Below are 15,766 nucleotides of genomic sequence, written 5' to 3' on the forward strand. Positions count from 1 at the left end.
ACACAGATATTTGTATACATATATACATATATAAACACATATACACCCCTCTTGGACCACTCAAGAAAAACAAGAAATTCATCTGTTTCCTTGGCTTATCTCCAATGTCCACTCAGACCCTGGGCACTGTCCTTTCCTCCCCCCACCCTCCCAGAAGTCCCCAAGCCCCGCCCACCTGCGCCCTAGCCCTCTCTGCCCCATCCCCTGCTCTGTGCAAGGCTCTGGGCCAGGCTCGGGCCTCACTCTCTCCCTGGGCCCCAGCTCCCTCCCCTGTCTCCCATGCATGGCCCCAGAGCTGCCTCTGCCCCTCCCAGCTCGCAGCCCTCCTGGGGCTCCCCAGGAAAGCCCCCGGGAGCAGGCCAGCCCTTCCGACCCTGTCTCCCTGACTCCCTCCCCTTCACCTCATGCTCTGGCCACACCCAAGTTTTTCTAGCTCCCCAAACATCCTCTGACCTCATAATGCCCTCTCTGCCCTGGATGGCCTTTACCTGCCTTGACCCCACTGGGTAGCTGCTCCCGCTTTGGGTCACAGCCCCAGGGCTGGTGTCCTGGAAGCTCCCCCGGGCCCCTCCAGGCAGAGGAAGTTGACCCCTCCTGAGTTCGAGAGCAGCCTGAACAGAAGGCCGCAGATGCACTACAGCACCCTGAGAGATGCCTGTACAGGAAGTGGCGGTCTGAGCCCTTTCTCCCTGCAGCCCCAGGACGTGTGTGGCGAATGAATGAATGAATGAGTGACAGAGTGAACACTCCTCCCCACACAGACTGTCGCTGTCAGTGGTGGTGGGATTTTCCTGCCTAGCTGGTGGCCTTCACAGCAGGGACCAAATCTGGGTCACATCTGTGCTTTCCCAGCTGGGCGCTTCGCACACTAGAAAGCCATGGGGCATCACAGTGTCTCTCTTTTTTCTTTTTAAATATTTCATTTTACTTTTTTAGAGAGAGGAGGAGAAAGAGAGGAAGAGAGCATGAGTGTGTGAGAGAAATATCAACTGGTTGCCTCTCACATGCACCCAACCAGGGACCTGGCCCGAAACCCAACAGGCACATGCCCTGCCTGGGAATTGAACCAGTGACCTTTTGGTTTGCAGGCCGGCGCTCAATCCACTGAGCCACACCAGCCAGGGCTCTTGTTTCTTTTAGCCATTGATTCTGGCATGAATTAAGAGGTACAAGAAAATGGACAAATATTTGCTGAATGAGTGGAAAAAGGCCACACGCAACTACCACTACGATGTCCCAGAGAAAGACAAGTGAGGGTTCCAGAAAACCTGCATGCTCCAACATCGCCCCCTCGTGGTTCTCTTCGTTACTGCCTCAACTCTGGGCGGTGGGGTCCAAGATGCTGGGGATATTACCGCCCAGGTCTCCAGGTTCACCCGCCCCGCCCTCCCTCTGTGGTTGGGCTCTGGGGCTCTGGAATGAAGTGCTACTCGGGCTGAAATCACCAACCTTAAAACGATTACTGGGACCCATTTTCTTTACTCTGCACCACCTTGGCATCACTCAGACATCAAGGGGAAGGTGGGAGAGATTCGAAAAAGGAGACAGGACTTCTTGGGAGTTAGGGAGGTAGAGGGAGAGAGGATTCAGCCAATCAGAGCCTCAGCAGGTAGTTCCACCAATGACAAGAGGGGCCCTCAGCCGACTCCTAGTGTTTGCTAGCACAGGGTTGGCCCACTGATGTCCTAGGAAGACAGGTCCTCAATGAACGTATGAATGAATGATGAGTTCATGTAAGCGCCATCCTGCTGGTCTGGAAATCTCACTTCCCCCTTACCTGCCTGGGAAATAACTCTGCTTTCTAGAGACTGAGCCAGGCATCCTTTGGGTCAAGGCTGCCAGCGGGGGCTGAGGCCAGGTCACCTGCCTCCCCTCTGCTCCCACAGTGCCCCTGGGGGCTTCCACATCACATTCAGTGTCTGCTTCCTGCCCAGGTGTCTGCCCCCAGCCTGGGAATCCCCAAGGCCGGGGCCTGTCTGCCTGACCCGTGTGTCTACACAGAAGCCCGGGTCTAAGAATAAAGGGTCACGTGTTCGATTCACAGTGATCTCGTGGGCACTCACCACATGCCCAGCCCGGTGCTGTGAACAACACGGTGACAGTGACAGAGATAGCTGATGTGGCCGCTGCCCTCAGAAACGTGGCGCCAGGTGGCACTGTGGAGGACCTGCTCCCTGCCACCCAGTGTCACCTCTCCTGCTTGTCGGCAGGCTCCTCAGGGTCAGCAGCCACAGGCTGCAGACATTTCCCAAGCCCACTGCAGCTCAGGGTGGCCACGTGACCAAGAGACGCACATTGTTCCCAGTCCCACCCTTTCAAAGTGACGGAGATGGTGGCAGCAGGGCTGGCACTCAGGGAAGGACGTGTGCATGCGGAAAGGGGCTGAGGCACCCGCCGCCCTCGGCCTCCCACCCGGGGGCTGTTCCAGGAGGGAAGCAAACGCCTGCCTCATCCGGGCCACGGTAGTGTTGTGGGGTCTGCTCGCAAGAGCAGCTCAGCCTTGCCCCTAACAAAGCCAACAGAAGCACGTGAAGGAGGGGACCACGCACTTCAGGCACGCTCAGCGCGACAGCGTACGGGCGGCACGCTCCTGCTGCCGTGCGCCCTACTCTGGGACCCCGCATTCCCACCTGGCTGCACTTGGCACATGGAAAGCTAAGGGAGAGCTGGAGAGTCAGTTCCAGCAGCAGTTGAGTCCCAAGAAAACAAGGCAATGGCGCGTGTCTGGCAGGCTCTGTGGCAGAGGCAGCCTGAGGGAGCCTGGGAGCTGGAGGCCTCTGTCTATGTCTGTCTGTCTGTCTGTCTGTCTTTGCTTCCTTCTGCAGAAATGTTAGGGGCACATCAGCCAAAGTGAGACTCCTCCTTGCCTCACCAACCCTCTGGAGGTGACTGACCCATCACCCTTGTCGTGAGACCCACCCTGGCTATTAAATTTACAAGAGTGGCAGGTGCCGCCCTGGCTGATGTGGGTCAGTGGACTGAGTACTGGCCTGTGAACCAAAAGGTAGCTGGTTCGATTCCCAGTCAGGGCACGTGCCTGGGTTGCAGGCCAGGTCCCCAGTAGGGGGCATGTGAGAGGCAACCACACATTGATGTTTCTCTCCCTTTCTCTCTCTAAAAAATAAATCTTAAAAAAACAAGTGGCAGGTGCCTGTACCCTGCCAGTCCCCAGCACCCTGCTGGATCTTCCCAGGGCTCTGACTGGACCGCCCCACTGGTCTGACCTCTGACCTGCGCTGTGCTGCGCTCTAGGTCTCTTCCCCTCCCCCAGCCGGTGTGGGAGCTCCCCAAGGGCCGGGAGGCGCGTCTCACTGGATCCTGTGCCCCAGGGCCTAGAACGGCTCCTGAGCACAGCAGGTGCCGCACAGCTGGGTGCTCAGTGGAGGGAGGCTGCGTCCAGCCTCCCACCTGGGGACCCACAGGCTTCGAAGCGTTTCAAGGACAGAGGTGCGTTTAAAGAAGCCAAGTTAGAAGCATTCAGAGGTGGAGAACTAGCTCACAGCCGACGGTTCAGAAACACAGCACTGAGTGAAGGAAGGCCAGAAACAACGAAATTTCGAGCAGAACGCTATTTATGCAGAGAAAGTACACTCATGGTACAGTGTTCAAGGACACAGACACATCCGTACAGACTTATTTAAAAGCAGTGGTCAGGAGCAGGAAACCCGAGGCACATGTAACGCTGGGGTGAAAGCTGGCGAACACAGTGTCAAGTGACAAAGGCCAGGAACAGGTTCGATTAAGCGAACACCATCTGTGCAAGTCGGACCACACAGTGCCACCACCGTCATGCAAGTTAAGGGTACAAATACACTTAAGCCAATGTGTCAGTAGAACATGGATGTGGCATGTTGGGGTGCGTGGGTATCCACAGGTGAGAGGGGACAGATGGGGGACACGGAAGGGGAAGAATAAAGGAAGCCAGGCTTAGGAGGAACACAGTGCGCTAAGAACTGAGAATCTGGGGATGCAATGCTGGTCACTGGTGAGTTTCCCCGCATCCCACGAGGCACATCCTCCCTGGAAACCCTCACCCCTCCCAGCGCCGCTGGTGACAACTCCTGAGATACTGCTGAGGTCCGAATCTCCCTGCAGACTTTGCTTCTGCACTTCGGAAGCTGACAGCCAACTACCTCCAGATGGCCCTCCCCGGGGGACCCTGTGCAGCTCTCAGCCTCCAGTCTGCACCAAATCTTGAATCCCGTCCTCTGGGCCTGCAGCGCTTCCCTGTGTCCCTCCAGATGTTCACCAACTGTCCTTGGTGCCCAGGACCAAGGCCCCGCGCTTACGTCTTTCTGCCTGGTGCTGAACCCCACGGGCAGCACTTTCCTTTGCAAACAGGCACCTTTGTCCTTGGTGCTGAACCTCACACCTCAGCACTTCCTTGCGCTGCGGGCCAGACGGGGCGCTGTCCTTGGTGCTGAATGTGCAAACAGAACTAGCCGGCTCTGGTGGTTTTACACGCAGAGGTGAGGGAGGGGAGGTGTGACCAGCAGCAGCTGGTGCTGCCTGTGCTGAGGAGGGCCCAAACCTACTGCTCAGTCGCCCACATGCTCGTGAAGGAATGAATGAGTCATGTGGTCCAGTGCGCGGTGAGCCTTTTTTACAGGCCAGGCTCCCCACTGAGTACCGCGTCCCTGCATCCCCCAAATCCTTCCATCGCCTCCCAGAACCGGGCGCTAATAGGATCCCATCTCACTGAGGACGTGAGGCTTTTGGAGGTTAAGGTGCCCACGCAAACCCCCGCAGCTGTGTGGCCAGAGTCTGACTCCAGGCAGCAAGGCTCCAGGGCCCACGCCCTGGCCTGTCGGAAAAAAACTGTAGAGCAAATGCCTGAGAACTGCAGGGCCCTGGCTCTGCTGGACACCACCTCCCCGTCCTTTCTGCCCCGCTGTGGGGTGCTGAGCTTCTGCCCCTGCTGCAGGGGTGTTGGGCCAGTGCTGCGCTCTGCTGACCCCCAGACTCACTGCTGTTTCAGCTTCATGACGGCCTCGATGTTGGACAGGCATTTCGTCCACGGCAGGGTCCCGTAGATCCACTTTAGCAAACAGTAGCCCAGGGTCTGGAGGTCACTGCGGCGGAAGGGCCCTGGGGAGGAGGGGAAAGAGGTGGCGGTTTGGTCTGGATGCTCCAATCACTGCCACGCCCACCCCCTTCCTCTCTGTCTCTCACTGGCTGAACCAAGCACGCACACATTCAACCACCCAAACGTACGGGCTCCCGGCCGTCCATTCACTCTGTTCGCCCACTCCCACGTGCCTCTCAGTTCCTCATTCCCTCTCTCGGCCCTCCCTCCATCCCTGCTCTCACTAAGCTCACTCATCTGCTTGTCTTTCATCCACTGGATGAGCCCTCAGAGCCCTGTGCGCCGGGCCCATCCAGTTTCTCAAACTGTCGACGAGAGGGTGGCTGGGTCCCAGTCCCTCAGTCTAGTGGGGAGACAGCTGTACAGTGGGATTACCTGAGCCACAGAGGACACAGGACAAGGCACACTCGGCTTCGGCAGGGGAGCAAAGATCACTGGGTTTTTTTGTGGCGCTGCCCAGACATCATGACAACCCGAGTAAGCATCAACAAACGGTGACAGCCAACTGTGCCTGACCTTCTGCCACCTGATGCCAGAGGCACAGGCACCGCCCCTCCCCTGGGTGGGCTCAGAGCTCAGTCTGCAGGGAGGACGCAGGCGCACGGATGGCCGTGGCCTCAGGGCTTTGGGAAAGGGGGCTGCGACCTGCCCTGGACTCTCTGCTCACTGTACACTTTCCTTGGATAGTCTCATTCCTCTCCCAGGGCTTCGCTGACAAGTCCTGAGATCCTGTCGACCCCCGAGTCTCTGTCCACAGTTTACTCCTCAGCTGCAGACACAGGGAACCAACTGCCTCCTCACAGGCCTCTCCTGGGAGACCGGCAACTGTCACGTTCCAAGTCTCCACCATGAAACCTCTGGGCCTGCAGGGTCCCCTTGTGCCCAGCTGACCTCTGTCCTTGGTGCTGAACCACTACCCATAACTCCCCAATGCTTGGGGATACTATTCTTCATTCTAAAGACTTTTTTTAATTTATTCTTTTAGAGACAGGGGAATGGATGGAGAAAGAGAGGGAGAGAAACATCAATGTGTAGTTGCCTCTCATGCGCCCCCTACTGGGAACCTGGCCTGCAACCCAGGCACGTGCCCTGACCGGGAATGGAACCGGTGACCCTTTGGTTCGCAGACTGGCGCTCAGTCCACTAAGCCACACCAGCCAGGGCTCTATTCTTAATTCTTTTTAAAGATTTTATTTATTTATTTTTAGAGAGAGAGGAAGGGAAGGAGAAAGACAGAGAAACATCAATGTGTGGTTGCCTCTCCCATGCGCCCCACTGGGGACCTGGCCGGCAACCCAGGCATGTGCCCTGACTGGCAATGGAACTGGCGACCCTTTGGTTCGCAGCTTGCGCTCAATCCACTGAGCCACACCAGCCAGGGCTCTATTCTTAATCCTAAATCCCTGTCATGGCTCCTTCAGGTGACTCCACTGTCTGGTCATCTGCTCTCCGTGGCTGCAGAAACCTAGAGCTGCCCTTATATGAGAAGTGTGTCTCCAGGGTCCTGACCCTTTTCTCTGGCCTCTTACCGCATCCCTTGTGTACGTCCATGCTAATGAACTCCAGGTCCCCCTCATGGAAGCTCCTGCTGCCTTCCACGCAGGCCACGTGCTTGCCGCCTGGGGAATACCGGAAGGCGTAGCCGTAGCCTGCCAGGGTCACCTGTGTGGGCACGGGGAGAAGCCATGCAGTTTGGGGGTTAGGAGCCTGGACTCTGGAATCAGCGGTATAACTGGAAACAAGTAAGTGCCCAACAGTGCCAAAGAGTGTAAAGTGAAAAGAACCTGAACCGTTCATTCCTGCTGCAACCCAGCCCCCTAAACCTATCACCCAGAAGTAACCACCGATACATTTCTTTGTGTTTCGAATAGTTTTCTTTAAATGTAAAGCATGTGGACAGGGCGGGGGCTCTAGTTTCCCACAGAGGGGTCACACTATACCTCCCGTTGGGCATCCAGCTTTTTGCACATCGAGCGTGGTTCAGGGCATTAACTCTGAGCCAGAGGGATCGGATTAAAATGCTGACGTGGCCCTCAGGGGCTGTGCAACCTTGGACAAGTTACACTAACTTTTCTGCATTTTGATTTCTCCATTTGTAAAATGAAGACAATCATAGTCCCCACCTTGCAGAGTGGTTATGAGGCTTAAGTGAGTTGAAAACAAAAAGTAAAGCATTTACCGGCCAGACACACAGTGAGACCCACCTGTATTTTAACAGCTCACTGTATTCTGCCATTTGGACAGAGGACAACTATTGGTTTTGTCCAAGGCAGATCTACAGGCTTTTCTTCTGGTCACAGATATTTAATTTTAAGTGTAACCTCACTGGGTACTCAGACATTTGACCAAACATTCTAGGTATGTCTGTGAGGGTGTCTCTCGAGAAGATTAACATTAAAATTTTCCCCCTTTTATTGATTCTAGAGAGAGGGGAAGGGAGGGAGGAAGAGAGAGAGAGAGAAACATTAATTGGTTGCCCCTTGCATGCACCCTGAGGACTAAACCCACAACCCAGGCATGTGCCCTGACCAGGAATTGAACCTGTGACCTTTTGATTTGCGGGATGATGCCAATTGAGCCACACCAGCCAGGGCTGGATAAGATTAACATTTAAATCACAGTCTAAGTAAAGCAGATTGCTCTGTCCAATGTGAGTGGGTCTCAGCCAACAGTTGAAGGCCTGAATAGAAAAAAAGGCTTCGTGAGTGTGAGCAGAGACAGCTCCTGGCTGACTGCAAGAGCTGGAACGCTGACCTTGTCCGGCCTTGGACTTGAACTGAAACATTGACCTTCTCGGGCCTTGAGCCTGCCAGCTTTTCAGACGAGCACTCACGCAGTCCATTTTCCTGGTTTTGCAGGCCTCTGGACTGACCAGAACCACACCATCACCTCTTCCTGGTCTTCACCTTGCCAGAGGCATCTCTTGAGGTTCTCGGTCCCCACAATTGTGGAGCCAATTCCGTGTAACAAATCATCTTCTGTACAATTCTGTACACCAGCGATCTTCAACATTTTTCACCTCATGGCACACATAAACCAATTACTAAAATTCTGCAGCACACTGGTGGAAAATCGCTGCTGTACATCACTGTGCGAGCCAATGCCTTACACTCAGTCTGTTTCCGTGCGTTCTGCTGGTTGTTTGTCTGGAGAGCTCTAATACAGCCCAAGGATTCTCCTCCAGGATCTCATCTCCCCGACTCTTGGCCCATGTGACTGAGGTGAGGCTGACCTCATCTATTCCTACTGGGTTGCTAAACTCAGGGGATTTAAGCCTAATTTGCTGCCGGTGACTTTGTCAGCGTGAGGGAAGAGTCTGCCCAGCGATGACCCATACCGAACTGGTCCTAGATTCAGCCATGCTTGAAACCCGTGAAGTCCTCCATTTTTCTGTTCCCTGGACCCATATATTGTGCTCCTAACCTTTCTAAACTGTTTTTTGTTTTATTTTATTTTATTTTTTTTATTTTTTATTTTTTTGCTTAAGTTGTGTCATTTGAAAAAATAATTCGAATTTACTTAAAATGCTATTTAATCAGCACCCTACTGGGAGCACGTATTGGAGGCTTTCCCACTTTACTGCTACAATCAGTGCTGTACGGAACCCCGAGTATTTAAACGTGCATCTCTGAACAGCCTGATGGTATGTGGGTAGGACAAATTCCTGAGAGAGGAACTGGTGGGTCAAACAACACATGCATTTAACATTTTGACTGCTGTATTAAAATTACCTTCCAAAGAGGTCGCCCTATTCATACTTCTAACAGAATATAAAGACTGCTCTATTTTTAAAGTATATTTTATTGATTATGCTATTATGTTGTCTCAATTTTTCCTTTGCTTCCCCCTCTGCCCAGTCGGCCCCTCCCCTCCAGCAATCCTTCCCACCCCTTAGCTCATGTCCGTGGATTCTGTGTGTTAAGTTCTTTGGCTTCTCCATTTCCTATACTATTATTAACATCCCCCTATCTATTTTGTACCTACGATTTATATTTTTTAAAGATAAATATTTTTTTCTGTTTTAAAGATTTTATTTACTTTCAGAGAGAGGAAAGGAGGCAGAGAAGGAGACAAACATCAATGTGTGGTCACCTCTTGTGTGTCCCCCACCAGGGACCCAGGCCACAACCCAGGCATGTGCTCCAGACTGGGAATCAAATTGGCAGCCCTTAGGTTTGCAGGCCAGCAATCAATCCACTGAGCCACACCAGCCAGGGCCCATTTATGCTTCTTATTCCCTGTACCTTCCCCCCCACTCTCCCCCTCTCCCTTCCCCATTATTAACCCTCCAAATGATCTCCATATATGACTCTGTTCCTGTATAACTGTTTGCTTAGCATATGTTTTAGTTTTTAAGATTCAGTTGTTGACAGTTATTAGTTTGTTGTCATTTTAATGTTCACACTCTTGATCTTCCTTACTTTAAATAAGTCCCTATAACATTTCACATAATAAAGGCTTGGTGATGGGGAACTCCTTTAGCTTTACTTTCTCTGGGAAGCACTATATCTGCCCTTCCAGCTAAATGATGGCTTTGCTGGACAGAGTCATCTAGGTTGTAGGTCCTTGCTTTTCATCACTTTGAATACTTCTTGCCGGTCCCTTCTTGCCTGCAAGTTTTCTTTTGAGAAATCATCTGATAGTCTTATGGGAACTCCTTTGTAACTCTCTGCTTTTCTCTTGCTATTTTTAAGATTCTCTCTTTATCTTTAACCTTTGCCATTTTGATTACGATGTGTCTCGATGTGGTCCTCTTCGGGTCCCACTTGTTTGGGATTCCCTGTATATTCTGCACTTGCATGTCCATTGCCTTCACCATATTAGGGAAGTTATCTTTCATTATTTTTTCAAGTTTTCCATTTCTTGCTCTTCCTCTTCTTGCATCCGATTTGAATGTTGGCACTTTTGGAGATGTACCAGTCTTCTTAATCTCTCATTGTTAAAAAAATTCTTGTTTCTTCATTTTGTTCTGATTGACAGTTTATTCCTAATGTTCCAAATTGATGATCTGAACCCTGGCTTCCTTCCTTCACTGTTGGTTCCCCGTGGATTTTTATTTCCCTTAGTGAAGCTTTCATTTCTTCCTTATGCCTTTGCTGTACTTTTAGAGTTCTTTGAGAATCCTGATCACCAGTGTTTTGAACTCTGCATCTAATAGGCTGGCTATCTCCATTGTGTTTAGTTCTTTTTCTGGGGTTTTGTTCTTGTTTGAGCCATATTTCTTTGTCTCCTCAGTTTGGCAGCCTCCCTGCGTTCGTTTCTGTTAGCTAGAGCTGGTCTGACTCCCTGACTTGGTGCACCTGTTCCGTAGTGCCGGGCAGAGCTTTAGGTAATTTCCAGGGCGGGACAACCTGCCTCACTGTTTTCTGGCGCTGTATGTGGGGGAGGGGTCGGATAGGGGACAGTGCTGCTGTCTGGCTGCTGGAGGCTTGCTCGGCACTTGCCCCATTTCCAGTCACCTCACCCACTTCCCATATGCAACGGGTGCCCCTCTAGCTGTTGCCCTGGTGGTGCTTCCCAGACAGGTGGGGTGCGTACATTCTAGGATCATGTGGGCCCTTGAAATGCACTCTCCTGAGAGACTGGCAGTTTCTCTCACCACCAAAACCCCACTAGTTTTTACAGCCAGAAGTTATGTGGCCTTATTTTCCGAGCACTGGAACCCTGGGCTGCGTAATCTCGCCTGGGGCTGGGACTGCTTGATCCCCAGGTGTCCCACCCGATTTCTATCAACTGCATGTGAAGGTGGGACCACCTCTCCCGACGGCTGCCACGACTGCCACGTTGCCAACACACTCCGCCCCCTCCGCCCCCTCCGCCTTGGCTCTCTGTCTCTGCCCTTCCGATCCGCCTGGATGAACATGGCTTCTTCGAATCCTTGGCTGTTGGACTTCCGTTCAGTTCGACTTTCTGGCAGTTCTGGGTGCTTTTTGTTTTGAGGTCAGTTGTGATCCTTCATATAATTGTGCAAGGAGGTGAAGTGTGTCTACCTATGAGTCCATCTTGACCAGAAGTTGAGAGCTGAACTTTTACTTCTTTATAGCCTTTTATCATCAGAGATATTGCCATTTTTTAAAAATTCTGTCCGCTCAAAGGGTTAAAAAACAGTATGTTCTAATTTTCATTTCAATGATTATTAGGGAGGTTGAACATCTTTTCGTATATTTAACTAGCCTGTGGATTTCTTTTTCAATGAACCGCTTTTCCTCTCCTTTATCCATTTTTCTATTAAGTTGCTCATTTCTAGTTTTGCCTTAGCCAGGTAGCTCAGTTAGTCAGAGCGTCTTCCTGACACACCAAGGTTGCGGGTTCAATCCCCAGTCAGGGCACATACAAGAATGAACCAATGAATGCATCAGTAAGTGGAACAACAAATTGGTGTTTCTCTCTCTCTCTCCATTTCTATCTCTCTAAAATACATTTTAAAAAACTCTAATAAATGGAAGTTTTGAGATAGGTGAGATCCTGAGCCCAGGGAGCCCCAAGGTGGGGAGGACCTGACTGTTACCTGGCTCGGGTCCTCTGGGTTCACAAAGACATTGTCAGCTGTCACATTCCCGTGAACATACTCGTTCTCATGAAGGAACTCCAGGGCATCCAGCTGGGGAGGAAAAAGGATCTCTGTGAGCAGCACGACTCACACTAAGCGGCTCTGACGCGAAGCCTGGTAACTGAGTCCCCACTGCTGGGCCTGTGGTCATATAGCCTGCTTGTGACCAGGGTGGTGGTGGGGTTAGGCCTGACCCATTCCGAGGGGAGCGTTAGGAATTCCACTCTGACAGCACACCTTCTAATACGGCTTTTAAAAAGTCATGCCCTGGCTGGTGTAACTCAGTGGACTGAGTGCAGGCCTGCAAACCAAAGGATCGCTGGTTCGATTCCCAGTCAGGGCACATGCCTGGGTTGTGGACCAGTTCCCCAACTGGGGATGTGTGAGAGGCAACCACACATTGATGTTTCTCTCCCTCTCTTTCTCCTTTTCTTCCCATCTCTCTAAAAATAAATAAATAAAATCTTTAAAAAAACAGAAATAAAAAATTCAGCAGTGAAGCCAACGTTTGGTTGGCTTTCTATCTCTTAGATCTATTCCTTAGTTGACTGCAAACCCAGGAAGGGGAGAAATTGGTTACTTATTGCCCCGTGCCAAAACCCCCCTCAAAGTCTGCATGTATCAAAGAGTTCTTCTCGTTTCTCCTAGAGAACAGAAGTAAGTTTAGTTGAGCAATTTATTCTTTTATCTCTCACTCCAACTTCTCCACTGAGCTCCAGACTCATACACTGAACTGCATCGGTGTTAGTTCCATTGTGATGACATCCCCGAGGCCCCCTTGACCCCCAGGCTTAACTGCGCACCGAGTTCTGCTTGCCCTACAAACTCCCCACCCTCACAGCCTGATGCCTCTCCTCCGGCCTCGCCCTCTCCTACTCCTCCCCTCAAGGCCCACAGGGGAGGGACCACTTCCACATGCAGAGCTGACAGTGCCCCTCTGCTGCTCCCAATCCCCCCATGGCTCCCCAGTGCCTCAGGACCAGGTTCCAGCTCCTGAGCCCAGTATTCAAGGCCCTGTGTGAGCTGGTCCCTGCTGATCTCTCCACATCATTTCTCACCCCTTGTCCCTCCGCATGCCGCAGTGCAGACACTCTGAGCATAAGAACCTTTGGGACTCACCTAATGTGTCACCCCCTTGCCACTTTCATGCCTTCCCCAATTTAAATGTGGTCCTCTTATTCACCATCATAGCAGGGGGACATTTCTACTCAGGAACTCTTCTTAATTTGTGCAACTGTTTAACGCCATCCTCTTTGACTAGACATGAAACCCATGTCTGTGCTATTCCCATACCACACTCCCAGACCCTGGCACGTGCCTGACACCCAGCAGGGACCTGGTAAATATTTAATGAAAGGATGGCCCTGGCTGGTGTGGCTCAGTGAACTGAGTGCCGGCCTGTGAACCAAAGGGTCGCTGGTTTGATTCCCAGGCAGGACATATGTCCGGGTTGCGGGCCAGGTCTCAAGTGGGCGGGGGGCACATGAGACGCAACCACACGTTGACATCTCTCTCTCTTCCCCTCCCTCTAAAAATAAATAAATAAAATCTAAAAAAAAAGAGAAAAGGATGGGTAAAGGCATGAACGAATGAACCAATGCTTTATGCTCTCTGTCCCATATAAGCCTTTGCCCAAGCTGCATGCTTGGCCCGAGTTTTCTCCTCATGCATCTCCACTCCCACTCCACCCAGCGTCTTGCTCCTTCCCACTCCTGCCTCAGAAAAGGTCTCCATCAGGAAGCCCAGCTGAAGCCCTCAATTTGAGGCTGGGGCCCCACCCTCCCCTTCCACGGCCCTGGAACGCCCCTCGTGCTTATCCCCTGGTTCTAGCAGCCTGGCGTTCGCCTGCGCCAGTCAGTGTGCGGGTCCTCAGGGTCTGGCGGGGGCAAGTGAGGACTGAACGGGTCAGCGGGCAGACTGATGAGCCGGAAGCTGGCAGCCGGCAGCCACCCCCCCCCGCCGGGAGCCAGCGATGCTCGGGTACCTACCAGCCGGTAGGCCATCTGGAACACGGACAGCATGGGCACTATGTGCTTCGGGCTGTCGTCCAGGGCCGACTGAAGGCTCCTCCCCAGCATGGGGAACACCAAGAACCTGGAAGACACGCGGATCCCAGGAGGTGGGCGAGACGACCAGGGGAGGGGCCAGAACGGAGGCCACCGAGGATGGACTGTGGCTGGGTGGCTACGAGGTCCTGGTTTCAGGCAAGATGAAGGGTTCTGACTGAGGGGGGTCAGCCTGGCTCAAAGTGGGAGAAAGGGAGGAAGCAGCTATGTGTCCAACGGCCCCAGGGTCCCAGCCGTGCCGGAGGACATGACAGGGAGAGAAAAACGGCCCAGTGAGGTGGCGACTCACCTGTACCTGTCCTCGTGAATGCCGAAACTGACACAGGTGGGGATGGCCAGTAGGGGGGTCAGCTGCAGCTTCTTCCACTTGTTCACTGTGGGAGGCAGGGACCTGAGAGGTTAGAGCCCCCTGGCCCCAGGCCCATGGGGACAGCAGCCCATTCTCAGACCAGAAGCAGAGTGCGCCCAAGCCCAGGCCAGACCCCAGTCTCCTGGTTGGGGTCGCCACCTCTGTGGGTGGGTTGACAATGAGTGTGCCGACAGGGCTGGCCTGGTTGACCGCTGAATGTCTGTCATCTCTGCGTGCAGGGGTGAACGTGAGAGAAAGAATACACAGATGTGCAGTGAGCGGAAAGGGGTAAGAACGGCAGCACGTCCGAATATGCACGTCCACACACGCAGCTGATAAGATCAGGAAATGTCTGAGCCGGTCACCGTGTCACCAGACATCAGCCCACGCCCCAGGGCTTCGGTCGGATGGCACGGACCCAGGGCTGTGCTGAGAAAAGCTGGATAAACCGGCTGTCCAGGGGGGAGAGCCCTGGTTTGTAGTGTTGGCCAATCTCCGTGGTGTAAATACTCGCACTCTGGCTGATTTCAGGCTACTGCTGTGATACCACGGAAGGTGGAGATGGGAAGGGCGCGCAGCTGCGCACAGTCCTGTGGTGTGTCCGCCACCCGGACACAATGGACGCGAACAATCTCAAGGGTGGGGATGACAGAAACATAGACAAATAATTGGGAAGTGATACGTCCTGAGTATTTATCACCCTTGCTCTTGATCTAATCTGTTTGATGGTTCATTGACATAATTAATTTAAGTAATGGCTACGTTTAACAACTGGCTTGAGCGAACTCAATCCTTGGCTCCCAAGAGCCAGTGTGAGCTGGCCTCAGCCCGTGCTGCCTGTCCTGCGGGGCCTGAGGACAGAGGGTGACGGGGGCGAAGCTGGGTCTTCTATTTGACCCCACGTTTCCCACACCTTTGCAGAGGAACTAGTTGCTTACACTGAGCTGACCCCCCTCGTCTCTTGCTTTTGCCCGCCTCCCCAAGGAATACCTTGCAAGGGCTTGGCGGCTCGCTGGAAGAAGTGCTGCTCATTGAACACGCGCCCGTCCTTGGCGTCCTAGTGAGGAAAGGGGGGAGAAAGCTGTCCCACTGGAGTCTCTGGGACAAGGGACCCCAGCTTGGCACCCCAGGGCAATGCCAGCCACAACCCGGGTTCCCTACCACGTCTTGCACGGCAGAACCGAATTCCCCAGGGTGCCTGCTACCCATGAACAGGTGTCAGAGGCTCCACGTTATCTCCCATTTCCGAGGCTTTTTTTTTTTGTCTTGTGACAGGACCGACAAGTTTTCCCTACACGTGTGGCCTTCAGCTAAAAACTAGATTTCCGAGCTTCCTTTGAAGTGAGGAATGACCACACAGCAAGTTCTGGACCATGGGGGTGTGAGCAGAAGAGACGCAGGCAAGTTCCTCCGTTATGCCCTTAATGGGCTGGGGCCAGCCATGCCCTTCCTCTTCTCCTGTTCCTGTTGGCTGGAATGCACGTGTGACGGTGGGAGCTGGAGCAGCCATTTTAGCCCACGGGGGGAAGGTTATGGGTTGAGGATGCTGCAGCAACGGGAGAAGGAAACTGGGCCCCTTGGTCGTGGATCCGTCATGTCAGCCCTGGACCACTGTCCCCGACTTTTAACTGAAAGGGCAATAAAATACTATTTTTCTTAGGACCACTTGTTAACATTGGGGCATCTTTTTCTAGCAATAAAGCCAAATATTTTTT

The 15,766-nt window shown here is 52.8% G+C and overlaps 1 protein-coding gene across 6 annotated transcripts in view; it reads right to left on the reverse strand.

Annotated features, from left to right (window-relative positions):
* VRK3 (VRK serine/threonine kinase 3) overlaps window positions 1-15,766 on the reverse strand; it is a 36,557-nt gene that overhangs the window by 7,459 nt on the left and 13,332 nt on the right. For 5 of the 6 annotated variants that reach the window (XM_037147023.2, XM_053659697.1, XM_037147026.2 and 2 more), the window contains 6 exons: window positions 15,042-15,108; window positions 13,992-14,076; window positions 13,625-13,730; window positions 11,595-11,687; window positions 6,616-6,748; window positions 4,968-5,088 (listed from right to left, as the gene is read on the reverse strand). In XM_037147023.2, coding sequence (XP_037002918.2) covers window positions 4,968-5,088; window positions 6,616-6,748; window positions 11,595-11,687; window positions 13,625-13,730; window positions 13,992-14,076; window positions 15,042-15,108 — 605 coding nt within the window. The remainder of the gene's footprint in view (window positions 1-4,967; window positions 5,089-6,615; window positions 6,749-11,594; window positions 11,688-13,624; window positions 13,731-13,991; window positions 14,077-15,041; window positions 15,109-15,766) is intronic. The other variant, XM_037147025.2, reaches the window with a different exon arrangement.

Source organism: Artibeus jamaicensis, unplaced genomic scaffold (assembly GCF_021234435.1).
Source record: "Artibeus jamaicensis isolate MK-2021 breed Jamaican fruit bat unplaced genomic scaffold, CSHL_Jam_final scaffold_804, whole genome shotgun sequence".
NCBI classification, from domain to species: domain Eukaryota; kingdom Metazoa; phylum Chordata; class Mammalia; order Chiroptera; family Phyllostomidae; genus Artibeus; species Artibeus jamaicensis.